This window comes from Carettochelys insculpta, chromosome 22 (assembly GCF_033958435.1).
Source record: "Carettochelys insculpta isolate YL-2023 chromosome 22, ASM3395843v1, whole genome shotgun sequence".
Classification (NCBI taxonomy): Eukaryota; Metazoa; Chordata; order Testudines; family Carettochelyidae; genus Carettochelys; species Carettochelys insculpta.
In genome coordinates, this window is record NC_134158.1 from 23693953 (window position 1) to 23704787 (window position 10835).

The 10835-nt window shown below is 67.7% G+C and overlaps 1 protein-coding gene across 4 annotated transcripts; it reads left to right on the forward strand.

The window, feature by feature from the left end:
• The first annotated feature begins 471 nt into the window (after positions 1–471).
• CCDC9 (coiled-coil domain containing 9) lies at positions 472–8757 on the forward strand. 4 transcript variants are annotated; one of them, XM_075016889.1, is made up of 13 exons: positions 472–616; positions 1249–1353; positions 1736–1882; positions 2170–2439; positions 3178–3264; positions 3484–3660; positions 3835–4022; positions 4175–4227; positions 5434–5557; positions 5921–5978; positions 6092–6449; positions 6955–7010; positions 8121–8757. In XM_075016889.1, exons 1-13 carry the CDS (start codon positions 614–616, stop codon positions 8136–8138), a joined length of 1644 nt encoding a protein of 547 aa, XP_074872990.1. In that variant the 5' UTR covers positions 472–613; the 3' UTR covers positions 8139–8757. The 4 variants fall into 4 exon arrangements, with proteins under 4 accessions (XP_074872990.1, XP_074872991.1, XP_074872987.1 ...); XM_075016890.1 differs by having other exon boundaries at positions 1736–1864; positions 6089–6449; XM_075016886.1 differs by having other exon boundaries at positions 473–616; positions 6089–6449.
• Positions 8758–10835: the final 2078 nt, after the last annotated feature.

Sequence of the window (10835 nt, forward strand, 5' to 3'; positions counted from 1 at the left end):
CGGACAGACGGAAGGACAGATGGACAGAGCGGGACAGAGGGATGCGTGAGCAGAAAGAGGAGCGGAAGGAATGATGGACGGACGGACAGAGGGGCAGAGAGCCAGCCCCAGGGTCCTGCCCTCCACAGGCCCTCCCGAGGGCTCTGCCAGCCCGGGGTCCTGCCGCTAGCCCAGCCCAGGGCTCTGCACCTGCGCCCGGCTTTGGGCCCAGCCTGGGGTACCGGAAGTTGCTAGCTCCCCCGGACCGTACAGCGCGGACACCATTTGGAGCAACAGAGTCCAGTCTGTCCGGTCCGGGAAATATGGTACCAATTATCAACATGCCTAAACGGCGGCCCACCCATTAGTGCCAGTACCACGGGGTGGACAGAGGGAGGGACTCAGTGCGGGGGGCGAGTGTTGGGGTATCCACCCCGTGCGGCCCAGGATGGGCCCAGCCCCTGAGTGCCGCCCCGGAGCGCACGGACAGCTCCGAGAGGACCCACAGGCAGGCCGCTGACGGGCCCCTTTTAAGAGCCCCACCGCCCCCGGAAGCGGATGTCCGAACCACGTGGTGCAGTGGGAGGAGCGCGGCGGGAACAGGTGGGGTCTGGGCGCCCCCGCCCGCCCGGATATGGTGAGTTCGCGCCAGCGCCCCGCTGCCCCCCCGGCCCGGGGACCCCCAGGGAGCAGCTGCAAGTGCGGGGGGATGGGACGTGGCCCCGCTTCCGAAGGGCTCCCGGGCCCGGCCCTGGCCCTGCCCTGTCCTGTCCCCCCTCCGGTCCTGTCCGGTCCGGTCCGGTCCTGTCCTGTCCTGTCCCCCCCCACCCCCGGCCCTGTCCTGTCCCCCCTCCGGTCCGGTCCGGTCCGGTCCTGTCCTGTCCCCCCCCCCCCCCGGCCCTGTCCTGTGTGTCCCCCCCGGTCCGGTCCGGTCCGGTCCTGTCCTGTCCCGTCCCCCCCCCCCCCCCGGCCCTGTTCTGTGTGTCCCCCCCCCCCGGTCCGGTCCGGCCCTGTCCTGTCCTGTCCCCCCCCCCGGCCCTGTCCTGTGTGTCCCCCCCCCCGGCCCTGTCCTGTCCTGTCCTGTCCCCCCCCCCGGCCCTGTCCTGTGTGTCCCCCCCCCCGGTCCTGTCCTGTCCTGTCCCCTCCCGCCCTGGCCCGGCCCGGCCCTGTCCCCCCCACGCCCGGCTCTGCCTGGCTCGGCCCTGTCCTGTCCTGTCCTGCTCGGTTCGGCTCGGCCCGGCTTCCTCAGGCCCCTCTGCCCTGCCCTAGTCGGCCGCGCTGGACCTGAAGTCGAAGGAGGAGAAGGACGCGGAGCTGGACAAGCGCATCGAGGCGCTGCGCAAGAAGAACGAGGCGCTCATCAAGCGCTACCAGGTAGGGGCGGGGGCTGGTCTGGGTCAGGCTAAGGGTGGGGCTGGCCTGGCATGGGACAGGCTAAGGGTGGGGGACTTAGGCCCCAGAGGGTTTGCCTCATACCTGGCTGATTCTAGACTCCCTGCGTTCCTTGGGGGTGGGGGCATTTATTTCTCTGAAGCCCCAAGCATTGGGTACTATGCAGTGGGTGTTCCGGGCCCGTGGGGTAGCGGGTTTGGGGCTCAGCATGGATCCGGCTGGGTGCAGGGGGGTACCAGGCTCTGGAGCAGGAGTGGGTGTGTTGCGGGCCCTGGCTTTCGTTGTAGGGAGGGGGCGGCACCAGCTCAGCTGGGCCCAGTGTGCCAGGCCCAGTCCTGGAGCTCAGCCCACTCGTCATCCCCAGGAGATCGAGGAGGATCGGAAGAAGGCGGAGCAGGAAGGTATCGCAGTGACTGGCTTGCGCCGGCCGCGCCACTCCCAGAGTGAGCCTGAGAGGACGGGGGGTGACCGGGATCTCTCCATCACTGTCCAGGTCTCGCTGTCCCCTGGGGTGAGCACTGGGGCGGGAGAGGGGACAGTCACCAGTGCTCGGGGGCAAAGTGGAGCAACGTTGATGCGGGATGGGGGAGGTGAAAGGCCGGCTGGGAGGTGGGTGGCAGCACCATGGTGTGGGGCACAGTTTTGGGGGGTGGGGCTGCTGCGAAGTTGGGGGGCACAGGGATGAGTCTGGGGGCAGGGCACTAAGCTGGGGTGTTGAGGGGTGGTGGAGGAGGAGCAGCCATGACATCGTGTGCCTGGCCCGGAGGTTTAACCCTCTCCCTCTCTCCCCTGTCCCAGGAGAAGCGTGTGGTCAGCGGCAGGAAGCCCTCTGGCCCGCCCAAGGCCGGCCGTGGCGCAGCTCCACCGGGTGCAGGGCGAGCGGGCCCCTACCCCTCCAGCCGGTCACCACGGGTGGAGCAGCCTGACCTGCCTGTCTGGGAGGGGACAGGAGGCGGAGGAGGGGATGGCCCGTTCCCGGGGGAACGGGGCGGGCGAGGGCGCAGGCCACGGGGTCGAGGAGGGGCTGGTGCAGCAGCCGGAGAAGGAGGCCCTGACCGGAAGTCTAAGGTGCGTAATGACGGGCGGCGTGCCAGGCTGGGCGTGGTTCAGCAGTGGTGTGTTCCAGGTGCATTCACACTTGCTGCTGCCCTAGCCCTGGTGTTGCACGTTGCCTTCTTGGGGGAGGTGCCCCCAAGCAACGAGGGGCGACCGGCTCGTAACAGGTGGCTCCCTTGCGAAGGGTGGGGGCTGGAGACTGGGACGTAGGATCTCTGGGGTACCAGCCCTGATGTGGGTGGGGGCGACCCCTCTTTAAACCCTCCAGTGACAGCTCTTCTGCAGCCAGAGTGAAGCACTCTGTTGAATTAATTCTCAGCAGTTTGTCAGGGTCATTAGCATTGTAACCCCCTCCCCCCAACACACTAAGGCCTTGCAGGACCCCTACTGCTGCCTCCCCCAGTTTGACAGTGAACATGAGACCTCCCTTGGAGTGCGGGATACAGCCAGCCGAGTCTGCAGTGCCCAGGAACGTTGAGGTCTCCTTCCTGGATTTGCATGGGGGCACTGTCAGAAACCAGCGAGGTCGGAGAAGTGAACTGGGTGGATTTGGCTTGAATGATCCATGCTCTCGAGTGATCCATGCTAATGCTTTCTTACAGCCCTGGGGCCTGTCTCCTCTAGGGGTACCGGTTCCCAGAGCAGGGATTGGCTGGCTCGGGGGCGGTGGGGGGGATGTTGAGAATGGGGCACTGACCTGGTATTAGCGCCCCTGGCCGTGCTGCACCCTCACCCCGCCCCTCCCCACAGCAGGACTGGGAGAAACGCCGGCGGCAGAACATTGAGAAGATGGCTGAGGAGATGGAGAAGATTGCGGAGTATGAGCGGAACCAGCGGGTGAGGGGGGGCAGGGAGGGGCAGCCAGCTGGGACTCCCCCTTGGTTATCATTGCGTGGAGGGGCATGGTGGGGCCACCCCCAGTTTCTGGGCCCCTTGTGCTGAGCTGACTGCACCCCAGCACTTCCTTGCCGCTAGGCGAGGCGGTGGGAGAGATGTGGTTAGATTGCCCCCCAGGCTGATTCATCTAACACCCTCCTACCCCCCTGCGTGCGGCAGGAAGGGCTGCAGGAGAAGAACCCAGTGAGGAACTTCCTGGATGACCCACGGCGCAGCGGCCCCCTGCAGGAGCCCGACCGCAAGGAGGGGAGCCGGCGGCATGTCCGCAACTGGGGGGGCCCTGACTTCAACAAGGTGAAGATGGGCATGGAGCGGGAGAAGGACCGGCCCAGCCCGGTAGGTGCCAGCGTCCAAGGGGGTCCTGGCGTGGGAGGGTGTCTTTGGGGGCAGTGGGAGGGGAATGGGCCATGAGAGCAGGCCTGGAGGGCAGTGTGTGGGGTGGGGTGGGGTGAGTCCTGTGAGGTGCCCAGTCCTGGCTGTGAGCCTGTGTCCACCCCCCTCCCCCCGCAGGACCACCGGCCAGGCCCCAGGGCCGGGGCCCCACTGGACATGACGCTGTCCATGACGGGCCGGGAGCGGGCAGAATACGTGCGCTGGAAGAAGGAGCGGGAGCAGATCGACCGGGAGCGCCTGGCGCGGCACCGCAAGCCGACGGGCCAGTGGTGCCGGGAGTGGGATGCCGAGAAGACGGACACCATGTAGGAGGGCAGTGGGGTGGGGCTCCAGGGCGCACGGCAAGGCCTGGGCTGTGTGTGGTTGCAGGGGGAGGGGGGAGCTGGTTGGGGGAGGGGGGCATTCTCTGGGGTGGGGGTTTGCCCATGGCTACGCTAACTTGGGGTGCATCGTTCAGGTTTAAGGAGGGCTCCGGCGCAGCGCCAGGACCAGAGCTGGGCACCTGGTGTGGTAAGTGACCATGGCAGTGCTGGGGGCCTCCCCTGCCCTTCCCGCCCCCCGCAGGGCGCTCTGGGGAGGGAGCTTGGGGCGGGGGCCTGTCTCATGGGGAAGCAGGTACACAGCTGAGAGAACCAGCTGGGAGCGGGTTGCTTAAAACCAGGCCCTTACAGCCCAGGCCGGGGTCTCCTCCCACAAGGCAGAACTAAGCTGGCCACACAGAGCGTCTCTGCTGCCTCCCTGGCCAGCCGGAAGTCACACAGGCAGATCCCTCAGGCTCCCAGCAGCTTCCAGCCGTGAGCTGCCTTGCGCGGGGGAGAGCTCGTGGAAGCAAATCTCGCCAGTGCCACACAGAGTCTTCTCAGCTCAGCCCGCTGGGCCAAGCCTTCCAAGTGCAAATGTTTATTAGGAAAAGGATATCTAGAGGGACCCTGTGACGGTGGTTACGTTACGTGTCCCAGTTATGAATCTCTGGGTAGAGGCTGCAGCAGGTGGCAAAAGCGGTTATCTTAGAAGTCTGTGAAAATGCTGCCTCGGGTGCGGGGGGCCCTAGTCCATTCAGATGTTCTTGCAAACTGCTGACAAGACGGAGGCTGAGAGCAGGGAAGGAAAAGGCCGTGGCCAGTGCTCTCTGTATGGACTCGCTGTGTGGGGGGAGTTTCCCGGGCACGTACTCGGTGGTGAAGCACCTGCTCAGGTCCCCTGCCCGTCCCTTTTTGGGGTGCTCGGCCGTTGGCAGGCTCCCCGGTGATCTGTCTCAGCCCCATGCCGGAGCAGTGGATTGGAGCCGATAGGCTGCTCCTTGGCTCAGCCCGTTTCACCTGGCTGGGCACCAACCTCGCCTCCCATTGTGAAATCGAACGCTGGCACGGAGCCAGTAACGTTAGCCCCACAGGCACACGTGGGCCAGACGTGTCAGCAGCAGGAACGGGCTCAGGGCAGTGGCTCAGCGCAAGGTTGATGCAAACTCAGTACAGCGCTTACGGAAATGGTTCTCCCATTGGCTGGCAAACCCGGTCGCGTCACGCAGGTCCCCGTGGGGCAGAGCAGCTCTGTGCTGTGCCTCAGGGCAGAGGTGTTTTGCAGACCCAGTGGCTCTCCCCTCACTGGAGGCTGCACCCCGCGTGGCCCAGGCCGGGCATGTGGCCCCAGCCATGAGCTGTAAGGGCCCTGCTGTGAGCTCCCCCTGCCCGGGCATTGACCCTCTGCTGCCCTCAGATGTGACGAGGAGGCCGCCGAGGCCAGCTTCTTTCGGGGACTTTCTGTCTGAGCGCCGGGCCGAGCGCCGGAGGCGGGGCCGGGGCCGGGGCCAGCGCCAGTCTGCCCCCTCCAAGCCGTACAGGTGAGTCTGGCTTCTTTGCCCAGCTTGGGGCTGGCGCCTGCGAGGCCGGAGCAGGGAGGCCCTTGAATCCTTGTGAGACAGGTTGGGCTGGGAGCCAGGATTCCTTGGGTGTGTCCCCAGCTTGGGGGGCAGGAGTGGGGTCTAGTGGTTAGAGCTGGGCTTCCTGGGTGCTCTCCCTGTGTGCTTGGCTGGGGGGAGGGGCTCTCCATGCACCTCAGCTCCCCAGGGCCCATGTGAACCCCTCCTGGGCTGGAGGGCTGCATTCCCGGTGAGTTTGCTCCCCAGCCGAGAACCCCTTGGGGCTGGGCTCTGCTGTGCTTGGCACAGGGGGGCCCTGCTGATGCCTGTTCCTTCCCTGCGCAGCATGCATGACAACCGGTGGGAGGAGAAGGACGAGGGGCCAGCAGCCAAGGAGCCGCAGGTAAGCGGGTTGTCCAGCCACAGTGCCCTTCCTTCCCCCTCAGGCCTGGCAGGGGGCAGGCCCAGTCCCGCTGCCCCTCGCTGTCTGATGGGCCCTGCCCTGCCTTGCAGCAGCCGGCCGAGGAGCCAGCTGCGCAGCTTCCCCCCGACGAGGATGAGGACCAGTGGGAGGATGTCAGCGGGGAGGAGGAAGAGGATGATGAAGGGCAGCACAGCTCGTCGGGCGAGGAGGAGAAGGCGGATCCCCCCAAGGCTGGGCGGGGCACAGCCCCCAAGCTGGCCATGCCCCCACCAGAGCCCCAGGGCAAACCCCTCAGTCCTTTCTCCCCGGCCGCGGGTTACCGGCTTGTCTCGGACTGGGGCGAGGAGATGGAGCTGAACTCGCCCCGCAGCAGCGTGGGGGACAGCCCTTCGCAGGGCCCTGTCCCCATCCCCCAGGCGCTGGGGGCAGGGCTGCTCGGAGCTACTGCAGGTAAGGGGCCCAGCGGGGCTGTGCTAGGGGGAGGGGCCAGGTGTCTGGCTGCCCCATTGCAGGAGCAGGGGTGACAGTGGGGGGACAGGCTAGAAGGCTCCTGGAGCAGGGGTTGGGGGGACATAAGCCCAGGAAATAATGGGCTGAGTCCCCAGCTGCAGGGGAGCTAGGTGGGTGGGGGGACCGATGGTGCTGGCGGCCCCCAGCAGCACAGTGGCGGGACCCCTGAGCTGGAAGGTGCTGGGGACTGAGGGGGTGGAGCCCTTGGGGAGTGGGGGAGCGGTTACCAGGCAACACCCCCTGCAATGGGGCTTGAGTCTCCTGTGGGACCATGGCTGGACTGGGTGAGGGGCCTGGCCGGGCTCCCTAGTGCCCCTGGGCGGGTGGGAGCTGTGCGCTGCAGGCAGGGCCGATGCCATCTCTCCTGCATCCCTGTTCGGGCCAGGGCCAGGGAGTGGATAACCCTTCCCACGGCGTTACCCCTGAGACCCTCTCTCCTCCCCAGGGGCCGAGGTGATCCCAAGCCAGCTGGAGGTGGTGTCGGCGCTGGACACCGAGCAGGTGTGTTCTGGTATGAGCTTGTCCTCCCCACCCGCCAGGCTGCTAGCAGGGCTCACGCCCTCTGTCCCCTGGTGCTCCGTGGTGGGTGCTGGGCATGGGGCAGGGACCCTCCGGCCACCGCCCCTCCTCAGGGCTTGCTCTGTGCTGGGGACAGCCAGGTTCGTAGCAGGGACACGGGCTGCGGCCCAGCTTGGGCCTGTGTGCAGGGTGTCTCTCTCCTGCTGGGCCCGGCTCGTGGCTGCTGCGTGGCCCTCTCCTGCGTGGCCCTGACCCAGTGCAGGGAGGTGGCTCTCTGGCTAGGCCCAGCTCGGGGCTGCTGCAGCCTCATCGCCGTAGTGGGGGGTGTTTCCGGCTGGGCCAGGCATGGGGCTGCTGCCTGGGCCCCTCAGGGAGCAGGTGTGACAGCGGTGTGCTCGCAGCCGCCATCTGGCAAGGGGGGGCCTTCTCCTTGCTGCCCTGCCGAGAGGGGCTGGGGCGTGGGAACGTCGCCTCTCCAGCTCCTGCACTCCCTTCACTCGCCCCTCCCGTGGCCTGGCTGGGCACCACAGTGAAGTGTGGGCAGGGGCTGAAGCGCCGCAATGGGCCTGGGGGCCTCTGGCTGCAGGTGGTGCTTGTGGGGGCCGTGACCCAGGAACCCAGGGCTGAGAGCTGCCTGTCCGCTCCCGCCAGGCCCCTGCCCCGGCCTGGCTGTAAGAGCTGCAGCTGCTTGTGGGGCTGGGCCGGGCTGAGACCTCCATGTGCAGGGTCCCCAGCAGTGCAGCTCCAGCAGGGCATTTTCCCCTGACTTCCAGGGTGGTTCCAGCCTGCCCTTCCAATTCCCCTGGAGCAAGACCCAAGCCTGGGGAAGGGGGGCACAGGGGCCCTGCACAGAACCCCCCCGCTTGCTGCACGGGTCCATCTCCTCAGACAGCTACTGCCCCCGGCAGAGGCCCTGCGTGGGATGGGGCTTGGTTGGGCTGAGCAGCTGGCGGGAGCTGCTGCTGTGGGAGGCCTGGCGCTGCCCTCGCCACAGCGGGCGTCCCCTGGGCTGTGGGGTGTGGGTTGGGGCTGCCTGCGGGGTCTGGCCGGGGCTGGGCTGTGAGCTCATGGCACGTTCTCTCCCTGTGACAGGCTAACCGGGAGCCCTAGAGCCCCGGGGCACCTGCCTGGCCCATCGCCGCTCCCCGGCCGTCAGTGCAGGAGCCCCTGCGGCAGGACGTCGCGTGCCGGCGGCTGGCCCGGAGCGCGTGGGCCGAGGGTCTCTGCCGGTGTCTGTGGGGAATTGCATGAAGCTGGGCGGGTGGGGGCGGGCAGTTGCTCCAGCAGCTGCAGACACATCAGGGATCTGCTTGGCCACGTGCATTGGGCTCTGGGCAGGGGGAGGTGTGTGCGCCCTGCACAAGTGGGCCGAGCGCCCCCCCCCCCCCTTGCAGGGCTGCCCCTAGCTGGGACACCCGGGGCAGTGCCTGTGCACGGTCCCTCCGCAGGGGCGGGGTTGGCTGGGACCCTTGGCCATGGCCACAGTTCGCTCATTCAGAGCACCCTGCCCCCTGGGCTGGAGCTGGCTGTGGTGTGCCCCGAGCCGGCTGTGCCTCAGCAGGGAGCTGGGCGTGGGCCAGCCGCACCGGTGCCGTGGGGGCCGCTTCCTTCCCCGTGGCTGCAGCAGGACAGGGGGTTAGAGGCTTTCCTGCGGGGGGCTCTGCCGTCCTGCCCGCTGCCTGGCCGCGCTGCTGTATCCAACGTGCTGACAGTAAAGCCATGACAAAGCCGTGGGCCTGGTTGCGTCGGGTTCTTCCTGCGGCCTGCGAGCTGCGCAGCTCCGCCCAGGCAGCCGGGCGTGTGGGACCTGCTGAGGGGAGGTGCAGGGCCCCGGCTTCAGCACAGCTGGAAGGGGAGAGGGGGAGCAGCTGCCCTTCCTCCTCCGGCCAGGACTGTGCTTCCCTTGTTTCTGTCAGCTGCTCCAGGCTGCTGTGCCCAGAGCGCAGCTGCAGTGAGTGCTGGTCCTGCCCCCGCCACAGCGTTCAGCCGCACGGCCTGCGTCTTTCGGAAATCCGGGGCCAAGGCCGGGGCTGCGGGGCGGGAGCCCCAGAACTGTTGCTGCCAGCTGCATGGAGGCGCCTGGCTCCCGCTCTCCTGCCGGTAGCGAGAGGGGGGCTTGTGTTACAGCACAGCGTGTGGGCACCCTGCAGGACCAGGCACTGCGCCTGCGGCGGGGCCTGCCCCCTGCTGCCATCCTCACCCACCAGCCCTGCCCTGGAAGGGTGGGGCAGCTCCAGCCCCCCTGCCCTGCTCGTGGGGGCTGAGCCTGCAGGGGCTCCCTGCACTCCCAGAGCTCAGGCCCCTGCCTAGGGCTCTACCCCCTCTTCACAGAATCCCAGGGCTGGAAGGGACCTCGGGAGGTCATCCAGTCCAGCCCCCTGCTTCAAGCAGGATCAACCCCCACTGAGTCATCCCAGCCAGGACCTTGTCCAGCCGGCCCTTAAAAACCTCAAGGGATGGAGCCTCTTCCTGGGCTGCTGAGAAAAGGACCCCGTCACCCGCAGCCTTAGCCTCCCTCTGCGGGGGTGCAAGCTTAGCAGCCCAAGGCCGCCCCAGGTGCATGGCAGTAGGGGGCAGAGCTCTGCCTGCAGGCGCTGGGGTTGAGGGGAGAGCTGGCAGGGTGTCCGGGGAGGAGGCTGATGGGGATGTGGTGGGTGGGACATCCTGCATAGCCGTGGGGCAGGTGGCCACAGGAGACTGGACAGTGCTGCGGAGGGCAGGCCTGGCAAGGGAGGGGGTGCCCAGACCTGCGTCTGCCGGGTGCAGCCAGCATGACTGCGGCAGGAGGGAGAGCAGCCGGGGCTCTGTGTGCCCCAGAGCGACCCAGGGGATCAGCTGTCGGGGACAGGAGTGTGGGGGGGTTCGGGGGCCCCAAGCTCTGCACCCCAGCCGCAGGAGAACAGGGCCGCCAGAGAGGCAGCGTGGAGGTGTCAGTGCAGCTGGCAGAGACAGTCACTCCACCCCCTCCTGGGGAGAGGAGGCCTGAGGGGGGCTTCCAGCTAGGGAGCAGAGCCCTTCTGCCCCCCGGCCAGCACAGGCCAGTTGCCTCCCTGCCCCCTTCTAACTGCCGCCTCCGATTCCAACCAGCCGGGCTCCTCCCTGGCCGTGCTCAGGACAGAGGTGTCACCTGCCGGCTGAGGTTGCAGCCCCAGGGGTCATCCCCAGCCGGGGGGGAGCTGCTCAGACTGGGGGTCCCTCTGCCAGGAACCTGGGGAAGTTCACGTCCCCCCCCCCCCCCAAGCGGGTAGAGAATCAGCTCTGGCGTCGGCGCTCCCCTTTGCCCGGCCCTGCCGCGGTGATGTCCTGCTGGAGCCGCTCCACCCTCTCTGGCTGCCGGACGATTTTGAGGGTCCAGCACGGCCCCACCCTCTGCGGACGTACCAGCCCCTCCTCTTCCCTTGGGCTCTGCCCAGGGGCTCCCTGGCCGGGCCCATGAGCTCCACAAGCCTTTCCTGGAAAGCCAGGACATCCTCCCCCCCGACTCCCCAACCGGGGGAACCCCCCCACAACTCTCTCAGCAAGCCCAGGGGTCCCCTCCCCCTTCTGCACTGCGGATCAGTCAGGGGAACCTGGTGGGCCCTTGGGCACCTGCTGGCTGCAAACAGCAGGTGGGACAAGGGCTCCTCCCAGTCCTGCAGGTGTGGGTGCACAAAGGCCTCCAGCATCTGCCTCAGTGTCCCAAGGAACCTTCCCACCAGCCCGTTGGGCCGGGAGCGACACCCCCAGGCCCAGGAGAGCCGGATCCCCGCGTTCCCCCACCTGCACCGGAGCAGGTGGACGTGAAGTCGGCTCCTGGTCACTGAGGAC

Coding starts and splice junctions, on each gene's coding strand:
- CCDC9 (XM_075016886.1), top strand. Junction 3,265..3,483: donor AGTATGAGCGGAACCAGCGG/GTGAGGGGGGGC, acceptor TGCGTGCGGCAG/GAAGGGCTGCAGGAGAAGAA. Junction 4,228..5,433: donor AGAGCTGGGCACCTGGTGTG/GTAAGTGACCAT, acceptor TGCTGCCCTCAG/ATGTGACGAGGAGGCCGCCG.